Raw genomic sequence first — 20429 nt, 5'->3', positions numbered from 1 at the left:
TGAACCTTTGTCCCAGTCTGAGGTCCCTTTGCTCCGTTCATCTTTCTCTCAATCCTGGCAAATTTCCCAGTCCCTGCCACTGAAAAATATCCCTATAGCATGATGCTGCCACCACCATGCTTCACCGTAGGGATGGTGCCAGGTTTCCTCCAGACCTGACGCTTGGCATTCAGGCCAAAGAGTTCAATCTTGGTTTCAACAGACCAGGTCTGATGGGCTGAGAGTCCTTTAAGTGCCTTTTGACAAACTCTAAGCGGGCTGTCATGTTCCTTTTACTGAGGAGTGGCTTCTATCTGTCCACTCTAACATAAAGGCCTGATTGGTGGAGTGCTGCAGAGATGGTTGTCCTTCTGGAATGTTCTCCCATTTCCACAGTGGAACTCTGCAGCTCTGTCATAGTGACAATGTGGTTCTTGGTCACCTCCCTGACCAAGGCCCTTCTCCCCCGATTGCTCAGTTTGGCCGGGCTTCCAGCACTAGAAAGAGTGTGTGGTTCCAAACTTCCAAAAATGTAAAGCTTCTTAGGGATAGGGTCTAGTTTCCTTGACTGACATGCCCAAAGTAAACTGCCTGTTAATCAGGCCCATAAGCCAGGATATGCATATAATTGGTAGCATTGGACAGAAAACACCTTGAAGTTTCTAAAACTGTTAAAATAATGTCTGAGACTATAACAGAAGTGATATGGCAGGCAAAAATCTGAGGACAAACCAACCGCCAATATATATTTTTTTGAGGTCCCAGGCTCTTATAATGGAAACCTATTGTTCCTATGTAATTCCGTCTCCCAGATTGCAATTCCTATGGCTTACACTAGATGTCAACAGTCTTTGTTCAAGGTTTCAGGCTTTTGTTTTGGAAAACAAGCATGAATTTGGAGTTTTGGTTTTGGTTAGGAGAGCACCGGAACAATATCAGTCTTTCGCGAGCGAGGGAGGGAGAGGGAGGGAGAGGGCTTACTAATTTTGCTAATTTGCTAATTGCTAATTTATTTAATTTTCCTATTGAACATTCTACTTTCTGTATGAAATATTATAGTTTAATTCCATTTTAGAGTACATTAATTAATTTAATTAAATAGAAACATTGTTTGACTTGTTTGGACTTAGCAGTAGTTTTTTGGACTCCTTTGTCTGCACGTTGTACGAGTGGATTACTGAAAACAGACTTTTTGGGATATAAAGAAGGATTTTATCTAACAAAACGACCATTCATGTTGTAGCGGGGTCCCATGAGATTGCAAACAGAGGAAGATCTTCAAAAGTAAGTGATTTATTTAATCGCTATTTGTGATTTAATGAAGCCTGTGCTGGTTGAAAAATATGTTGAAGTGGGGCGCCATCCTCAGACAATCGCATGCTATGCTTTCGCCATAAAGCATATTGTAAATCGGACATTGCAGTTAGATTAACAAGAATTTAAGCTTTTAAATGTTCATAATATTATGATTATTTATTGGAATTGCGTTCCCTCCAATTTCACCAGATGTTGTCGGCTGGTGTGCCGCTGGTGTGCCGCTAGCAGGTGTCCCTATGAGTGTTATTGGGGACCTTCAATGCTGCAGAAATGTTTTGGTACCCTTCCCCAGATCTGTGCCTCGAAACAATCAAACAATCCTTTCTCAGAGCTCTACGGACAATTCCTTCAACCTCATGGCTTGGTCTTTGCTCTGACATGCACTGTCAATCGTGGGACCTTTATATAGACAGGTGTGTGCCTTTCCAAATCATGTCCAATTCAATTGGACTCCAATCAAGTTGTAGAAACATCACAAGGATGATCATTGGAAACAGGATGTGCTGGAGCTCAATTTGGGGTCTCAAAGTGTCTGAAGAAAAACTGTGTTAGCGTTGTCATTGTGGAGTATTTTGTGTAGATGGATGAGATTTTATTTTTAAATCAATTTTAAATTAATAACGTCACAAAATGTGAAAAATAAAGTCAAGGGGTCGGAATACTTTCCGAATGCTCTGTTTGTTTCAAAGTAGATTTGTTTAAGAAGAACCTCTGTGTGACCCTGATTTAGCAGGTCAAATGGGGACATACAGTACAGGACATAGCCTAGAGAATACAATAATAGAATCCCATGGATTTATTCCTTATTTACATTGATACAGCATCTCTAAACAGTCCAGAATCAGACTTAGATGTGACGAGAAGTAGAGTCTAGAGATTATCACACTGTTCACTACAGCTTTTATAATAAGTGACAGTCACAAGGCCTGGAGAGAACACAACATTTACGTTCCTCAGTAACACTGTCTCTACTTCAAGTCCCCCAACAGAGCTAAATCTTCTCCTGGAATAAGTCCACACCGTTTAGACAGAACAAAAAAAAAAACAGCACGCAGAGTGGGTTGTCTCCCTTCACAGTGCAGCTAGACTGCGACTAACTCAAGTGGCTCTCGTTTCTAAACCACTCACATCAAAAAACTGACCCTTCCTGCATTAGGTTTATGATAGATAGACAGTTAAAGCAAAAAGACATTTCACTATATATTCAGATTGATCTTAGCTCTACCCTTTGTAACAACAGGTCCTTTACAAAACAAAAACATGTCCAATACGAAGAGTTATCCTGGACCCACCATATCCATATAACATAGAACACTGCTGTTTTCTAATCATTATTGTTTCTATTTTACAGTAGAGGTGTTTATGGTCTTGTGGGGGTTCTCTAGTTCTCTAGTTTGTTATGGTAGCTCCCATCCTCAAACCCTGTTAACTCTGAGCCCTGTCAATAAGGTTTGTTGCACCAGAGAGCATGTATCTACAGCTAGGAAGACAGAGAGAGACAGAGAGACAGACGGAGAGAGACGGAGTGTGAGAGAGCGAGAGAGACAGAGAGACAGACCGAGAGAGACCGAGAGAGATGGAAGATAGATGGAGAGAGAGGAAGAGAGAAAGAGACAAGGAGAGACAGGGAGAGAGAGAGAGAGAGAGAGAGAGAGAGAGAGAGAGAGAGAGTGTATAGATATAGGGAGAGGAACCTGTAAAAGCACGGAGAGTAATTGATTGGTATATCGACAGACCAACAGACAGACCTATCGGTCCATCTGCCATCCAGAGGTTCTTCCGTCTTTCACGGTCTAAATTGAATCTCCATGGGAACATCAGACACAAAGTACCTACTTCTTGATTTAAGGTTATTTTTTTTAAACCACATGACGTTCAATATTGAAACCATGGCAACTGACTGGCGGGTAGTTGGTGGGACACCGTTTTAAATGTTGTTGGTGCAGAGGCCCATTTGTCAGAGCTGGTTAGTTGTGAAGATCGATCTTTAAAATAAGAGCAGCAGTATCTTTGAGAGATAATTACTAACACATTTTACTGAGTTAGAAAAAAAAAACAGAATTGTGTTGTTTCTTGTCAGTTTCATTTGTATGAACCGCATCTTCTTCTCTGAAGAAATGTGATTATTCTAGCTGGTGCTGCGTGTATCTGTGTGTGTTAGCTAGACAGGAAACCAACACATCAATTAACACACGTGCTCTGATGTTTCCTCCCAGAAATGACAAACACGTGTATAAATGATAACAGAATAAATAATATATTGTACGTACAGTAAGCTCTCGGTGTCGTGTGCTCCAACAGGGTGTTGATGTTCATGTCTATTCATTGTGGAGCTAGAATCGAATCGTAGAAGGGTGCTTCAGCTGCATATTCATAATTCTTGTTTTTTGTCTCCTTCCTTATGCAAATTGGTTTTGCTTTTTTTGTAAATCAAATTTACACAAAGCGATTAATTATTACTCTCCTGTTAAATAATGAATTATAATTAAATGCTGTTTTAAAAAAAACATCATTAATTAGTTAATCAGAATACAAGGAATTTGGTTTGACAGAACTAAAAATAACTTGTCTTTGGAATCAATAAAATGATTTCACATTGATGACCAGTATTAAAAATAATCAAACAAACAGAGTTCTTAACATACAAAAGGAGAATTCCTTTGACACAGCTCTATGACCACCAGTATTAGAAAATCCTTTTACTCCCAGACTAGTAAATTGTGATTATTGTATTTGTGTCCTGCTGTTCCAATCAGAAGCCTCCTCTGGTCCACTACCACTCACTCTGAGAAGGTCAACACTGACTGAAGACTTACAGTGGTGTCATCAACGGTAGTCTCACAGAGTTCAGATTCGTGTCATCTTTTTCATGCCAGATCATTACAGCTACACTATAAAATGTCGTATGTCAAGACAACCTGTCTTCAACAGCTGTTTGACCAATCTTAAACTCTGGATATGGGCTGGTCGTAAAGAATCCTCCATACATGTCCTGTCAAAGGACCATAGAGAGGTCAGATAACTCTCTAAGGAGTGGTGAATGAATCGCAACTGATCCATGATGACATTCTCGTCTCAGCTAGTATCCCAGAAGATTTACACACGTCCGTGCACTGCATTTTCCCATGCATAATAACGCGTATAGATTACCCTTCCAGAGCATGTGCAGTAGTCATCTATTCAGACATCCACTACTTCTCAGACAGACCCTGGGTTGTTGACATATTTACCCAGAGCCGTTGTGCGTTCTACTGTATCGTCAGGCTCAGGTAGCCTAGCGGTTAGAACCAACCGTTCTACTGTACCGTCAGGCTCAGGTAGCCTAGCGGTTAGAACCAACCCTTCTACTGTATCGTCAGGCTCAGGTAGCCTAGCGGTTAGAACCAACCGTTCTACTGTACCGTCAGGCTCAGGTAGGCTAGCGGTTAGAACCAACCGTTCTACTGTACCGTCAGGCTCAGGTAGCCTAGCGGTTAGAACCAACCGTTCTACTGTACCGTCAGGCTCAGGTAGGCTAGCGGTTAGAACCAACCGTTCTACTGTACCGTCAGGCTCAGGTAGCCTAGCGGTTAGAACCAACCGTTCTACTGTACCGTCAGGCTCAGGTAGGCTAGCGGTTAGAACCAACCGTTCTACTGTACCGTCAGGCTCAGGTAGCCTAGCGGTTAGAACCAACCGAAAAGGACGCCAGTTGGAATCCTCGAGACCGACAAGGTGAAAAAAAATTGGTTGAGGAACTTAACCTTAGGCATTTCAGCATAGTTACAACAGTGTGTTGTCGTAGATCATGTCAGACCCTGGACGTGACCCCAATCTCTGAGGGGAGACAACTTCACCTACTGTAAAGCCATAAAAAGTATGTTTTATCTGTTACTCTGTACGCACAGGAGAAGAGAGGCAGGCAGTGGACTTGCTCTGACTAGGGTTGTAAAGGCAAGTTTAGCAGTAAACTACCAGCATTTTCTTCTTTTTTTTACTGTCAAGGATTTTGTGTAATTTATCACAAGACATCTAGTGGCCCTTTTAGGTACTTCAGGTGTCTGTAATTATCTACCATCAAAGATGGTATTAAAATGTTTTAAAAAATACAAGGACAAAGCTGTAAAACCTCATTCTAAATATAAAACATTAACTAACTGAATAACATTGGTGTTTAATATGAGGGTTTCAGGATGAAATATCATTTATTTTTTAAATATGTTTTTACTTTTGTCAATATGTCTTTGTTGTCAATGTTTTTGGTGTCAAACTGGTTGTGAAAAAAGTTAATAGTTGGAAGACTTGCATGAAAATTATGCAATTGTTGATTAGATGCTGTTGTTGTTAATGAGGCCATTTCCTCTTGAACCATGTGGTCATTCCACTACAAACTCATAGACAAAAAGGGACACAGATATTTAAAAAATGAATATGACATGTGATATATACATATTATTATATTTAAATGTACCTTGGTGTCAGGTAGCCTAGCGAGTTAAGAGCGTTGGGCGACTAGGTGAGAAAATCTGACTATGTGCCCTTGAGCAAGGCACGTAATCCTAATTGCTACTCTATGTCGCTTAGGAAAATATAAAATCAAATACATTTGTATTTTTCACATTCGACGAGTACAACTTTACTGTGAAATGCTTACTTACGAGCCCTTCCAACGATGCAAAGTTAAACCAAATATTAAACAAAACGTATCCATTGATCATCCTTGAGATGTTTGGAGTCCACCTGTGGTAAATTACATTGATTGGACATGATTTGGAAAGGCACACAACTGTCTATATAAGGTCCCACATTTGACAGTGCATGTCTGAGCAAAAACCATGCCAACCGGTTGAAGGAATTGTCTGTAGAGCTCCGAGACAGGATTGTGCCACAGGCACAGATCTGGGGAAGGGTACCAAAACATTTCTGCAGCATTGAAGGTCACCAAGAACACAGTGGCCTCCATGATTCTTAAATGGAAGAAGTTTGGAACCATCAAGACTCTTCCTAGAGCTGGCCGCCCGGACAAACTGACCAATCGGGGGAGAAGAGCCTTGGTCAGGGAGGTGACCAAGAACCCGATGGTCACTCTGACAGAGCTCCAGAGTTCCTCTGTGGAGATGGGAGAACCTTCCAGAAGGATAACCTTCTCTGCAGCACACCACCAATCAGGCCTTTATGGTTTATCAGGCCTTTATGGCCAGAAGGAAGCCACTCCTCAGTAAAAGGCACATGACAGCCCACTTGGAATTTTACAAAAGGCACCTAAAGGTCTCTAAGACCATGAGAAACAAGATGCTTTGGTCTGATGAAACCAAGACTGAACTCATTGGCCTGAATGCCAAGCGTCACATCTGTAGGAAACCTGGTACCATCCCTACGGTGAAGCATGGTGGTGGCAGCATCATGCTGTGGGGATGTTCTTCAGCGGCAGGGACTGGGAAACTAGTCAGGATCGAGGGAAAGATTAATGGAGCAAAGTACAGAGAGATGCTTGATGAAAACCTGCTCAGGACCTCAGACTGGGACAAAGGTTCACCTTGCAGCAGGACAACGACACTAAGCACACAGCCAAGACCACACAGGTGAGGCCCTCGGGACAAGTCTCTGAATGCCCTTGAGTGGCCCAGCCAGAGCCCGGACTTGAACCCAATCGAACATCTCTGGAGAGACCTGAAAATAGCTGTGCAACAACACTCCCCATCCAACATGACAGAGATTGAGAGGATCCGCATAGAAAAATGGGAGAAACTCCCCAAAACACATGTGTGCCAAGCTTGTAGCGTCATACCTAAGAAGAATTGAGGCTGTAATCACTGCAAAAGGTGCTGAGTAAAGGGTCTGAATACTTACGTAAATGTGACATTACATTTTTTTTTTTTTTTTACAAATTAGCCAAAATTAATACAAAATGTTTTTGCTTTGTCATTATGAGGTATTGTGTGCAAATTGATGACGATTTTTTAAAATCCATTTTAGAATAAGGCTGTAAAGTATCAAAATGTGGAAAAAGTCAAAAGGTCTGAATACTTTCTGAATGTCACTGTACTTATGAAATTAACAGGTTGTGACTCGGGTGGCTGAGGTCCTTGATGATCTTTTTGTCCTTCCTGTGACATCGGGTGCTATAGGTGTCCTGGGGGGCAGGTAGTTTGCCCCCAGTGATGTGTTGGGCAGACCGCACCACCGTCTGGAGAGTCCTATGTCCTCCGAAGTCACCGTAAATGGGTGCGTGCTCAGCCCCGCCATTTCCTATAGTCCACAATCAGATCCTTTGTCTTGCTGACCCTGAGGGAGAGGTTGTTGTCCTGGCAACACACTGCCAGGTCTCTGTCTTCCCCCCTATAGGCTGTCTCGTCGTCGTCGGTTATTAGGCCTACCACAGTTGTGTCGTCGGCAAACACAGTGATGGTGCGTCCAGTAGAGTAGGGGACTTAGCACGCACCCTTGAGGGGCCCCTCTGTTGAGGGTCAGTGTAGCGGATGTGTTGTTGCCTACCCTCACCACCTGGGGGTGGGTTGGTCAGGAAGTCCAGCATCCAGTGGTAGTAACCAGACTGGTACCATGTTCAGTATGCAGTACTACTCCCAACCAGACCATGTTCAGTATGCAGAACTACCCCTAACCAGACCATGTTCAGTATGCAGTACTACCCCTAACCAGACTGGTACCATGTTCAGTATGCAGTACTACCACTAACCAGACCATGTTCAGTATGCAGTACTACCCCCAACAAGACTGGTACCATGTTCAGTATACAGTACCACTCCCAACCAGACCATGTTCAGTATACAGTACTACCACTAACCAGACCATGTTCAGTATGCAGTACTACCCCTAACCAGACTGGTACCATGTTCAGTATACAGTGCTACCACTAACCAGACTGGTACCATGTTCAGTATGCAGTACTACCCCTAACCAGACAGGTACCATGTTCAGTATGCAGTACTACCACTAACCAGACTGGTACCATGTTCAGTATACAGTACTACCCCCAACCAGACCATGTTCAGTATACAGTACTACCCCTAACCAGACTGGTACCATGTTCAGTATACAGTACTACCACTAACCAGACCATGTTCAGTATACAGTACTACCACTAACCAGACTGGTACCATGTTCAGTATGCAGTACTACCACTAACCAGACTGGTACCATGTTCAGTATGCAGTACTACCTCTAACCAGACTGGTACCATGTTCAGTATACAGTACTACCACTAACCAGACTGGTACCATGTTCAGTATGCAGTACTACCCCTAACCAGACTGGTACCATGTTCAGTATGCAGTACTACCCCTAACCAGACTGGTACCATGTTCAGTATGCAGTACTACCCCTAACCAGACTGGTACCATGTTCAGTATACAGTACTACCCCCAACCAGACCATGTTCAGTATACAGTACTACCACTAACCAGACCATGTTCAGTATGCAGTACTACCCCTAACCAGACTGGTACCATGTTCAGTATACAGTACTACCACTAACCAGACTGGTACCATGTTCAGTATGCAGTACTACCACTAACCAGACTGGTACCATGTTCAGTATGCAGTACTACCACTAACCAGACTGGTACCATGTTCAGTATACAGTACTACCACTAACCAGACTGGTACCATGTTCAGTATACAGTACTACCCCTAACCAGACTGGTACCATGTTCAGTATACAGTACTACCCTAACCAGACTGGTACCATGTTCAGTATGCAGTACTACCACTAACCAGACTGGTACCATGTTCAGTATACAGTACTACCACTAACCAGACTGGTACCATGTTCAGTATGCAGTACTACCCCTAACCAGACCATGTTCAGTATACAGTACCACCCTAACAAGACCATGTTCAGTATGCAGTACTACCCCTAACCAGACTGGTACCATGTTCAGTATACAGTACTACCACTAACCAGACTGGTGCCATGTTCAGTATGCAGTACTACCACTAACCAGACTGGTACCATGTTCAGTATACAGTACTACCCCTAACCAGACTGGTACCATGTTCAGTATACAGTACTACCACTAACCAGACTGGTACCATGTTCAGTATGCAGTAGTACCACTAACCAGACTGGTACCATGTTCAGTATACAGTACTACCACTAACCAGACTGGTACCATGTTCAGTATGCAGTACTACCCCTAACCACACCATGTTCAGTATACAGTACCACCCCTAACCAGACCATGTTCAGTATGCAGTACTACCACTAACAAGACTGGTACCATGTTCAGTATACAGTACTACCACTAACCAGACTGGTACCATGTTCAGTATGCAGTACTACCACTAACCAGACTGGTACCATGTTCAGTATGCAGTACTACCCCTAACCAGACCATGTTCAGTATACAGTACTACCACTAACCAGACTGGTACCATGTTCAGTATACAGTACTACCACTAACCAGACTGGTACCATGTTCAGTATGCAGTACTACCACTAACCAGACTGGTACCATGTTCAGTATACAGTACTACCACTAACCAGACTGGTACCATGTTCAGTATGCAGTACTACCCCTAACCAGACCATGTTAAGTATACAGTACTACCACTAACCAGACTGGTACCATGTTCAGTATACAGTACTACCACTAACCAGACTGGTACCATGTTCAGTATGCAGTACTACCACTAACCAGACTGGTACCATGTTCAGTATACAGTACTACCACTAACCAGACTGGTACCATGTTCAGTATGCAGTACTACCCCTAACCAGACTGGTACCATGTTCAGTATGCAGTACTACCACTAACCAGACTGGTACCATGTTCAGTATGCAGTACTACCACTAACCAGACTGGTACCATGTTGAGTATACAGTACTACCCCTAACCAGACCATGTTCAGTATACAGTACTACCCCTAACCAGACTGGTGCCATGTTCAGTATGCAGTACTACCCCTAACCAGACTGGTGCCATGTTCAGTATGCAGTACTACCACTAACCAGACTGGTACCATATTCAGTATGCAGTACTACCACTAACCAGACTGGTACCATGTTCAGTATGCAGTACTACCACTAACCAGACCATGTTCAGTATGCAGTACTACCACTAACCAGACCATGTTCAGTATGCAGTATTTCCACTAACCAGACCATGTTCAGTATGCAGTACTACCACTAACCAGACCATGTTCAGTATGCAGTACTACCACTAACCAGACCAAATCAAATCAAATCAAATCAAATTTTATTTGTCACATACACATGGTTAGCAGATGTTAATGCGAGTGTAGCGAAATGCTTGTGCTTCTAGTTCCGACAATGCAGTAATAATGAGCAAGTAATCTAACTAACAATTCCAAAAAAAAACTACTGTCATACACAGTGTAAGGGGATAAAGAATATGTACATAAGGATATATGAATGAGTGATGGTACAGAGCAGCATAGGCAAGATACAGTAGATGATATCAGTACAGTATATACATATGAGATAAGTATGTAAACCAAGTGGCATAGTTAAAGTGGCTAGTGATACATGTATTACATAAGGATGCAGTCGATGATATAGAGTACAGTATCAACGTATGCATATGAGATGAACAATGTAGGGTAAGTAACATTATATAAGGTAGCATTGTTTAAAGTGGCTAGTGATATATTTACATCATTTCCCATCAATTCCCATGATTAAAGTGGCTGGAGTAGAGTCAGTGTCATTGACAGTGTGTTGGCAGTAGCCACTCAATGTTAGTGGTGGCTGTTTAACAGTCTGATGGCCTTGAGATAGAAGCTGTTTTTCAGTAACCAGACTGGTACCATGTTCAGTATGCTCTCGGTCCCAGCTTTGATGCACCTGTACTGACCTCGCCTTCTGGATGGCAGCGGGGTGAACAGGCAGTGGCTCGGGTGGTTGATGTCCTTGATGATCTTTATGGCCTTCCTGTAGCATCGGGTGGTGTAGGTGTCCTGGAGGGCAGGTAGTTTACCCCCGGTGATGCGTTATGCAGACCTCACTACCCTCTGGAGAGCCTTACGGTTGAGGGCGGTGCAGTTGCCATACCAGGCGGTGATACAGCCCGCCAGGATGCTCTCGGTGCATCTGTAGAAGTTTGTGAGTGCTTTTGGTGACAAGCCGAATTTCTTCAGCCTCCTGAGGTTGAAGTACGCATGCGCCTTCCTCACGATGCTGTCTGTGTGAGTGGACCAATTCAGTTTGTCTGTGATGTGTATGCCGAGGAACTTAAAACTTGCTACCCTCTCCACTACTGTTCCATACCCTAACCAGGGGGTGTTCCCTCTGCTGTTTCCTGAAGTCCACAATCATCTCCTTAGTTTTGTTGACGTTGAGTGTGAGGTTATTTTCCTGACACCACACTCCGAGGGCCCTCACCTCCTCCCTGTAGGCCGTCTCGTCGTTGTTGGTAATCAAGCCTACCACTGTTGTGTACTCCGCAAACTTGATGATTGAGTTGGAGCGTGCATGGCCACGCAGTCGTGGGTGAACAGGGAGTACAGGAGAGGGCTCAGAACGCACCCTTGTGGGGCCCCAGTGTTGAGGATCAGCGGGAGGAGATGTTGTTGCCTACCCTCACCACCTGGGGCGGCCCGTCAGGAAGTCCAGTACCCAGTTGCACAGGGGCGGGGTCGAGACCCAGGGTCTCTAAGCTTGATGACGAGCTTGGAGGGTACTATGGTGTTGAATGCCGAGCTGTAGTCGATGAACAGCATTCTCACATAGGTATTCCTCTTGTCCAGATGGGTTAGGGCAGTGTGCAGTGTGGTTGAGATTGCATCGTAACCTGTGGACCTATTTGGGCGGTAAGCAAATTGGAGTGGGTCAAGGGTGTCAGGTAGGGTGGAGGTGATATGGTCCTTGACTAGTCTCTCAAAGCACTTCATGATGACGGATAGTGCTAACGGGACTGGTCGTTTAGCTCAGTTACCTTAGCTTTCTTGGGAACAGGAACAATGGTGGCCCTCTTGAAGCATGTGGGAACAGCAGACTGGTATAGGGATTGATTGAATATGTCCGTAAACACACTAACCAGCTGGTCTGCGCATGCTCTGAGGGCGCGGCTGGGGATGCCGTCTGGGCCTGCAGCCTTGCGACAGGTTAACACGTTTAAATGTCTTACTCACTTGCTGCAGTGAACAGACCGCATAACCCGTTGCAGGCCGTGTCAGTGGCACTGTATTGTCCTCAAAGCGGGCAAAAAAGTTATTTAGTCTGCCTGGGAGCAAGACATCCTGGTCCGTGACTGGGCTGGGTTTCTTCCTGTAGTCCGTGATTGACTGTAGACCCTGCCACATACCTCTTGTGTCTGAGCCGTTGAATTGAGATTCTACTTTGTCTCTGTACTGGCGCTTAGCTTGTTTGATAGCCCGGAGGGAATAGCTGCACTGTTTGTATTCAGCCATGTTACCAGACACCTTGCCCTGATTAAAAGCAGTGGTTCGTGCCTTCAGTTTCACACGAATGCTGCCATCAATCCACGGTTTCTGGTTAGGAATGTTTTAATCGTTGCTATGGGAACCGACATCTTACGCACGTTCTAATGAACTCGCACACCGATCAGCGTATTTGTCAATGTTGTTGTCTGCAGTACGAAACATCTCCCAGTCCACGTGATGGAAGCAGTCTTGGAGTGTGGAGTCAGCTCGGACCAGCGTTGGACAGACCTCAGCGTGGGAGCTTCTTGTTTTAGTTTCTGTCTGTAGGCAGGGATCAACAAAATGGAGTCGTGGTCAGCTTTTCCCTAAGGGGGCGGGGCAGGGCCTTATATGCGTTCGGAAGTACCAGACCATGTTAGAGTAACAATGATCCAGGGTCTTTCCACCCCTGGTTGCGCAATCGATATGCTGATAAAATTTAGGGAGTCTTGTTTTCAGATTAGCCTTGTTAAAATCCCCAGCTACAATGAATGCAGCCTCCGGATAAACCAGTTTCCAGTTTGCAGAGAGTTAAATAAAGTTCGTTCAGAGCCATCGATGTGTCTGCTTGGGGGGGATATGGTACGGCTGTGATTATAATCGAAGAGAATTCTCTTGGTAGATAATGCGGTCTACATTTGATTGTGAGGAATTCTAAATCAGGTGAACAGAAGGATTTGAGTTCCTGTATGTTTCTTTCATGTATGTTCCTGTATGTTTCTTTCATCACACCATGTTCAGTATGCAGTACTACCACTAACCAGACCATGTTCAGTATGCAGTACTACCACTAACCAGACCATGTTCAGTATGCAGTACTACCACTAACCAGACCATGTTCAGTATGTAGTACTACCACTAACCAGACCAGGTTCAGTATGCAGTACTACCCCTAACCAGACTGGTACCATGTTCAGTATGCAGTACTACCACTAACCAGACTGGTACCATGTTCAGTATGCAGTACTACCACTAACCAGACCATGTTCAGTATGCAGTACTACCACTAACCAGACTGGTACCATGTTCAGTATGCAGTACTACCACTAACCAGACCATGTTCAGTATGCAGTACTACCCCCAACAAGACTGGTACCATGTTCAGTATACAGTACCACTACCCCAACCAGACCATGTTCAGTATACAGTACTACCACTAACCAGACCATGTTCAGTATGTTCAGTACAGTACTACCCTAACCAGACTGGTACCATGTTCAGTATACAGTACTACCACTAACCAGACTGGTACCATGTTCAGTATGCAGTACTACCCCTAACCAGACAGGTACCATGTTCAGTATGCAGTACTACCACTAACCAGACTGGTACCATGTTCAGTATACAGTACTACCCCCAACCAGACCATGTTCAGTATACAGTACTACCCCTAACCAGACTGGTACCATGTTCAGTATACAGTACTACCCCCAACCAGACCATGTTCAGTATACAGTACTACCACTAACCAGACCATGTTCAGTATGCAGTACTACCCCTAACCAGACTGGTACCATGTTCAGTATGCAGTACTACCCCTAACCAGACTGGTACCATGTTCAGTATACAGTACTACCCCCAACCAGACCATGTTCAGTATACAGTACTACCACTAACCAGACCATGTTCAGTATGCAGTACTACCCCTAACCAGACTGGTACCATGTTCAGTATACAGTACTACCACTAACCAGACTGGTACCATGTTCAGTATGCAGTACTACCACTAACCAGACTGGTACCATGTTCAGTATACAGTACTACCACTAACCAGACTGGTACCATGTTCAGTATACAGTACTACCCCTAACCAGACTGGTACCATGTTCAGTATGCAGTACTACCCCTAACCAGACTGGTACCATGTTCAGTATGCAGTAGTACCACTAACCAGACTGGTACCATGTTCAGTATACAGTACTACCACTAACCAGACTGGTACCATGTTCAGTATGCAGTACTACCCCTAACCAGACCATGTTCAGTATACAGTACCACCCCTAACCAGACCATGTTCAGTATGCAGTACTACCACTAACCAGACCATATTCAGTATGCAGTACTACCACTAACCAGACCATGTTCAGTATGCAGTACTACCACTAACCAGACTGGTACCATGTTCAGTATGCAGTACTACCACTAACCAGACTGGTACCATGTTCAGTATGCAGTACTACCACTAACCAGACTGGTACCATGTTCAGTATGCAGTACTACCACTAGAGAACTCACCCAGGTTTTCTATGGCATAGTATCGCTGCTTGCTGTCCACCCTGACCGTCTCGGCGTAGGGACTTCCTACTCCGTAGCCAATGATGTAGCCCCGTACTAGGATGTTGGGGTTGAGGGGAGGAGTCCAGCTCATGATGATGCTGTTGGGCAGGGGTCGGACGTGGAGGGAACTCGGCTGGTTCGGGACTTGGCTCTCTGGAAAGACAATAAGAAAAGAAAAAGTATGACAACATGACTTTATCGTCCAATGATCTGCTTTATTTCAACACATTCAAGAGAAACACACACACACACAGGCAACCTAACACAGAACATAATGACTGGCAGCCTGCTAACACAGAACATAATGACTGACAGCCTGCTAACACAGAACATAATGACTGGCAGCCTGCTAACACAGAACATAATGACTGACAGCCTGCTAACACAGAACATAATGACTGACAGCCTGCTAACACAGAACATAATGACTGGCAGCCTGCTAACACAGAACATAATGACTGGCAGCCTGCTAACACAGAACATAATGAACTACAGATCTGTAAGTCAGAACATATTGACCAGCCTGCTAACACAGAACATATTGACTGGCAGCCTGTCTCTGTCTCTGTCAACCCAGTCCCCCACCCCCAGGGAATAGAGAGGAAGAGGAGGAGGGGAGGTCTCTATCCCAAATGGCACCCTATTCCCTATATAGTGCACTACTTTTGACCAGAGCCCTATGGAACCCTATTCCCTATATAGTGCACTACTTTAGACCAGAGCCCTATGGAACCCTATTCCCTATATAGTGCACTACTTTTGACCAGAGCCCTATGGAACCCTGTTCCCTATATAGTGCACTACTTTTGACCAGAGCCCTATGGAACCATATTCCCTATATAGTGCACTACTTTAGACCAGAGCCCTATGGAACCCTATTCCCTATATAGTGCACTACTTTAGTCCAGAGGCAATAGGTTGTCATTTGGAAGGTAGGCGAGAAGAGACGGACTGAAGTGTCTTTGTGTCTTTACCGTCAAGGTCATTCTCTGGCGTCTCGGCGGTGAACCACTCGCTGGCCGGGCCCGTGCCGTTAGCTGTCATGGCAGAGACCTGGAAACTGTACTGACTGCCTTTCTCCAAGTCTGAGAAGAGAGGGGAAACATGACAACGATACCGAGAGATGTTAAACACACACACACACACACACACACACACACACACACACACACACACACACACACACACAGACACACACACACACACACACAGCGGTGCAGCGTCTGGATGGTTGAGTGGTAACATTCATCACACACAAATAAGAGCCTGAATAGTTGTGGGTTCAACCCACCATGTGTCATTGTAAATAAGAGTTTGTTATAGCATTCAATCTCCCATAAGCCACCAAATCATCTCTGTGTTCATTGTTAGTGGGCAGCATGTCTTTCAAAAGCTGAATGTTCTTTACTGAATTACAGACGTATTCGGAGGTGAGTTTGGGACGTCATTCATCCCTATTCTCTTCAGATGATTATAAAATCCCCTCTATCTTCTACTTGGAGACAAAACAGGCCTTATTATCGCCGACAGACAGACAGACAGCCAGCCCTGACAAGCCCAGGAGGAGAGTGTTATGGGTATGCATCCCAAATGGAACCCTATTCCTTATAGAATGGCACCCTATTCCTTATATAGTGCACTAATTGTGACCTAAGCCTTGGTCTAAGGTAGTGAACTAAATCAGGAATCAGCTGTCATTTGGGACACAGACCCGAGGATTAGAAGAGCACACAAGCTGGCCTGAAATGAGTTTCCACTAGGACAGGAGACCCATCTGAGATATTCATCAGCAAACTAATGAAAAGGAATATCAATTCCATGCAAACTCAGCATTCAAATTGACATAATACATTATGGCAGTAAAATAAACAGCTAGCTATCTCTGTTGTGTGAAGTCCCCCCTCCTCTTTAACATCGCTGAGGCCAAATATCCCTGGTCCGTCTCTGCCTCAGACTCAGATGCTTCGAAAAAGAACCATTTGTTTCGTTCTTCCTTTCATAAGAGTCTCCCATTAAGAGAACACATTCACGTCCCAAATTATAAACTATTCCCTATATATAGTGCACTACTTTAGACCAGAGCCCTATGGAACCCTATTCCCTATATATAGTGCACTACTTTAGACCAGAGCCCTATGGAACCCTATTCCTATATAGTGATTCCCTATATATAGTGTAGACCAGAGCCCTATGGAACCCTATTCCCTATAGTATATAGACCAGAGCCCTATGGAACCCTACTACTACTTTAGACCAGAGCCCTATGGAACCCTATTCCCTATATAGAGTGACCTACTTCAGACCAGAGCCCTATGGAACCCTATTCCCTATATATAGTGCACTACTTTAGACCAGAGCCCTATGGAACCCTATTCCCTATATATAGTGACCTACTTTCAGACCAGAGCCCTATGGAACCTATTCCCTATATATAGTGACCTACAGACCAGAGCCCTATGGAACCCTATTCCCTATATATAGTGCTATGGAACTACTTTAGACCAGACCAGAGCCCTATGGAACCCTATTCCCTATATATAGTGACCTACTTCAGACCAGAGCCCTATGGAACCCTATTCCCTAGTGACCTACTTCAGACCAGAGTGACCTACTTTAGACCAGAGCCCTATGGAACCCTATTCCCTATATATAGTGACCTACTTCAGACCAGAGCCCTATGGAACCCTATTCCCTATATATAGTGCACTACTTTAGACCAGAGCCCTATGGAACCCTATTCCCTATATATAGTGACCTACTTCAGACCAGAGCCCTATGGAACCCTATTCCCTATATATAGTGCACTACTTTAGACCAGAGCCCTATGGAACCCTATTCCCTATATATAGTGACCTACTTCAGACCAGAGCCCTATGGAACCCTATTCCCTATATATAGTGCACTACTTTAGACCAGAGAGCCCTATGGAACCCTATTCCCTATATATAGCACTACTTTAGACCAGAGCCCTATGGAACCCTATTCCCTATATATAGACTTCAGACCAGAGCCCTATGGAACCCTATTCCCTATATATAGTGCACTACTTTAGACCAGAGCCCTATGGAACCCTATTCCCTATATATAGTGACCTACTTCAGACCAGAGCCCTATGGAACCCTATTCCCTATATATAGTGTGACCAGAGCCCTACTTTAGACCAGAGCCCTATGGAACCCTATTCCCTATATAGAGTGACCTACTTCAGACCAGAGCCCTATGGAACCCTATTCCCTAGTGCATACTTTAGACCAGAGTGAACCCTATTCCTATATAGAGTGACTTTAGACCAGAGCCCTATGGAACCCTATTCCCTATATATAGTGCACTACTTCAGACCAGAGCCCTATGGAACCCTATTCCCTATATATAGTGACCTACTTCAGACCAGAGCCCTATGGAACCCTACCCTATATCCCTATATATAGTGCACTACTTTATATATTGCACTACTTTAGACCAGAGCCCTATGGAACCCTATTCCCTATATATAGTGCACTACTTCAGACCAGAGCCCTATGGAACCCTATTCCCTATATAGATCCACCCTCAGGTTTTTGTCAAAGGACACTTTTCAGCGGGAGCCCGATCGGCATCTCACATTCCTCGATGAGCCAATGTTTTGGATTTAAATCATCAGTAAAACAAACATTAACACACAATTTCCATTCACCATCACACAACAAGGTTGAAGTCAAGAGGGGTTTCTTTGCCATCAATGAGTTTCCAAGCAACCTACGAACAGAGCAATAGATGGCCCACCACATCGCCATAGAAACACCATCCATAAAACGAGTTCAACTATGTGAACAGAAAAAAGCTCTTAACATGCAGGTGATGGGTTATGTGTTGTTGGCCGACACCCCCTCTGAGGAGGGAGCGGCTGAGGATGGATGACTTATTGGTGAGCGTTAACTACTCATTTGAATTAATTGTTAAACTGTTAAAAGCAACTTGAATTGCCCCAATGGTTCATCTCTTTGTAGTTTGTTGTTTTTCAAATAAAACATTTTGATTGCACTCAACCTCAATTTCAGTCTCAGACAAGTTTTTATTTTTGTAGTATTTTTAGTTTTCTGTTGCGCCGTCGTCGGCTATTTCATGGTACGGCGTTGTGTATTCCAACACGGGCTTTAAAATGGAGGATCGTGACCATATATGGTTTTCATTTTGGGGGATGTTTCAAAATGCAAAAGGCCAAGGTCGTGCATGAGAACTGAGGCTGAGAACAATTGGTATTTATTATCGTTTTTTATTTATCTCAGCAGCATCCCGTCCTGCATACCACTGCTGGCTTGCTTCTGAAGCTAAGAAGGGTTGGTCCTGGTCAGTTCCTGGATGGGAGACCAGAGGCTACTGGCTTGCTTCTGAAGCTAAGAAGGGTTGGTCCTGGTCAGTCCCTGGATGGGAGACCAGAGGCTACTGGCTTGCTTCTGAAGCTAAGAAGGGTTGGTCCTGGTCAGTCCCTGGATGGGAGACCAGAGGCTACTGGCTTGCTTCTGAAGCTAAGCAGGGTTGGTCCTGGTCAGTCCCTGGATGGGAGACCAGATGCTGCTGGCTTGCTTCTGAAGCTAAGCAGGGTTGGTCCTGGTCAGTTCCTGGATGGGAGACCAGATGCTGCTGGAAGTGGTGTTGGAGGGCCAGTAGGAGGCACTCTATCCTCTGGTCTAAAAAATGCCCATGGGCAGTGATTGGGGACACTGCCCTGTATAGGATGCCGTCTTTTGGATGGGACGTTAAACGGGTGTCTTGACTCTCTGAGGTCATTAAAGATCCCATGGCACTTATCGTAATAGTAGGGATATTAACCCTGGTGTCCCCTCAAAACCACCATGGTCACCTAATCATCCCCAGCTTACAATTGGATCATTCCTCTCCCCTGTAACTATTCCCCAGGTTGTTGCTGTAAATGAGAATGTGTCCTCAGTCAACTTACCTGGTAAAATAAAATCTCCGACCTGTACGGTGGTTATTATGGTTATTATGAATCCATTTTGAATTCAGTCCAACACGACAAAATGTGGAATCAGTCAAGGGAAATGAATACTTTCCCCAGGCACTACCATACGTCTCACCTGTAAACTGGTACCATACGTCTCGCCTGTAAACTGGTACCATACGTCTCACCTGTAAACAGGTACCAGGAGACTCACCTGTAAACAGGTACATGGAGACTCACCTGTGAACAGGTACCAGGAGACTCAACTGTGAACAGGTACCATACGTCTCACCTGTAAACAGGTACCAGGAGACTCACCTGTAAACAGGTACCAGGAGACTCACCTGTAAACAGGTATCAGGAGACTCACCTGTAAACAGGTATCAGGAGACTCACCTGTAAACAGGTATCAGGAGACTCACCTGTAAACAGGTAGCAGGAGACTCACCTGTAAACAGGTACCAGGAGACTCACCTGTAAACAGGTATCAGGAGACTCACCTGTAAACAGGTATCAGGAGACTCACCTGTAAACA

At 44.5% G+C, this 20429-nt stretch overlaps 1 protein-coding gene across 1 annotated transcript in view; it reads right to left on the bottom strand.

The window, feature by feature from the left end:
- dcc (DCC netrin 1 receptor) overlaps positions 1-20429 on the bottom strand; it is a 634145-nt gene that overhangs the window by 162978 nt on the left and 450738 nt on the right. The window contains exons 14-15 of the mRNA XM_042326405.1: positions 15930-16040; positions 14914-15108 (exon numbers count right to left, since the gene is read on the bottom strand). Coding sequence (XP_042182339.1) covers positions 14914-15108; positions 15930-16040 — 306 coding nt within the window. The remainder of the gene's footprint in view (positions 1-14913; positions 15109-15929; positions 16041-20429) is intronic.

This window comes from Oncorhynchus tshawytscha, linkage group LG09 (assembly GCF_018296145.1).
Source record: "Oncorhynchus tshawytscha isolate Ot180627B linkage group LG09, Otsh_v2.0, whole genome shotgun sequence".
In the NCBI taxonomy this organism is placed as follows: Eukaryota; Metazoa; Chordata; class Actinopteri; order Salmoniformes; family Salmonidae; genus Oncorhynchus; species Oncorhynchus tshawytscha.
This window is presented reverse-complemented; position numbering and strand designations above follow the sequence as displayed.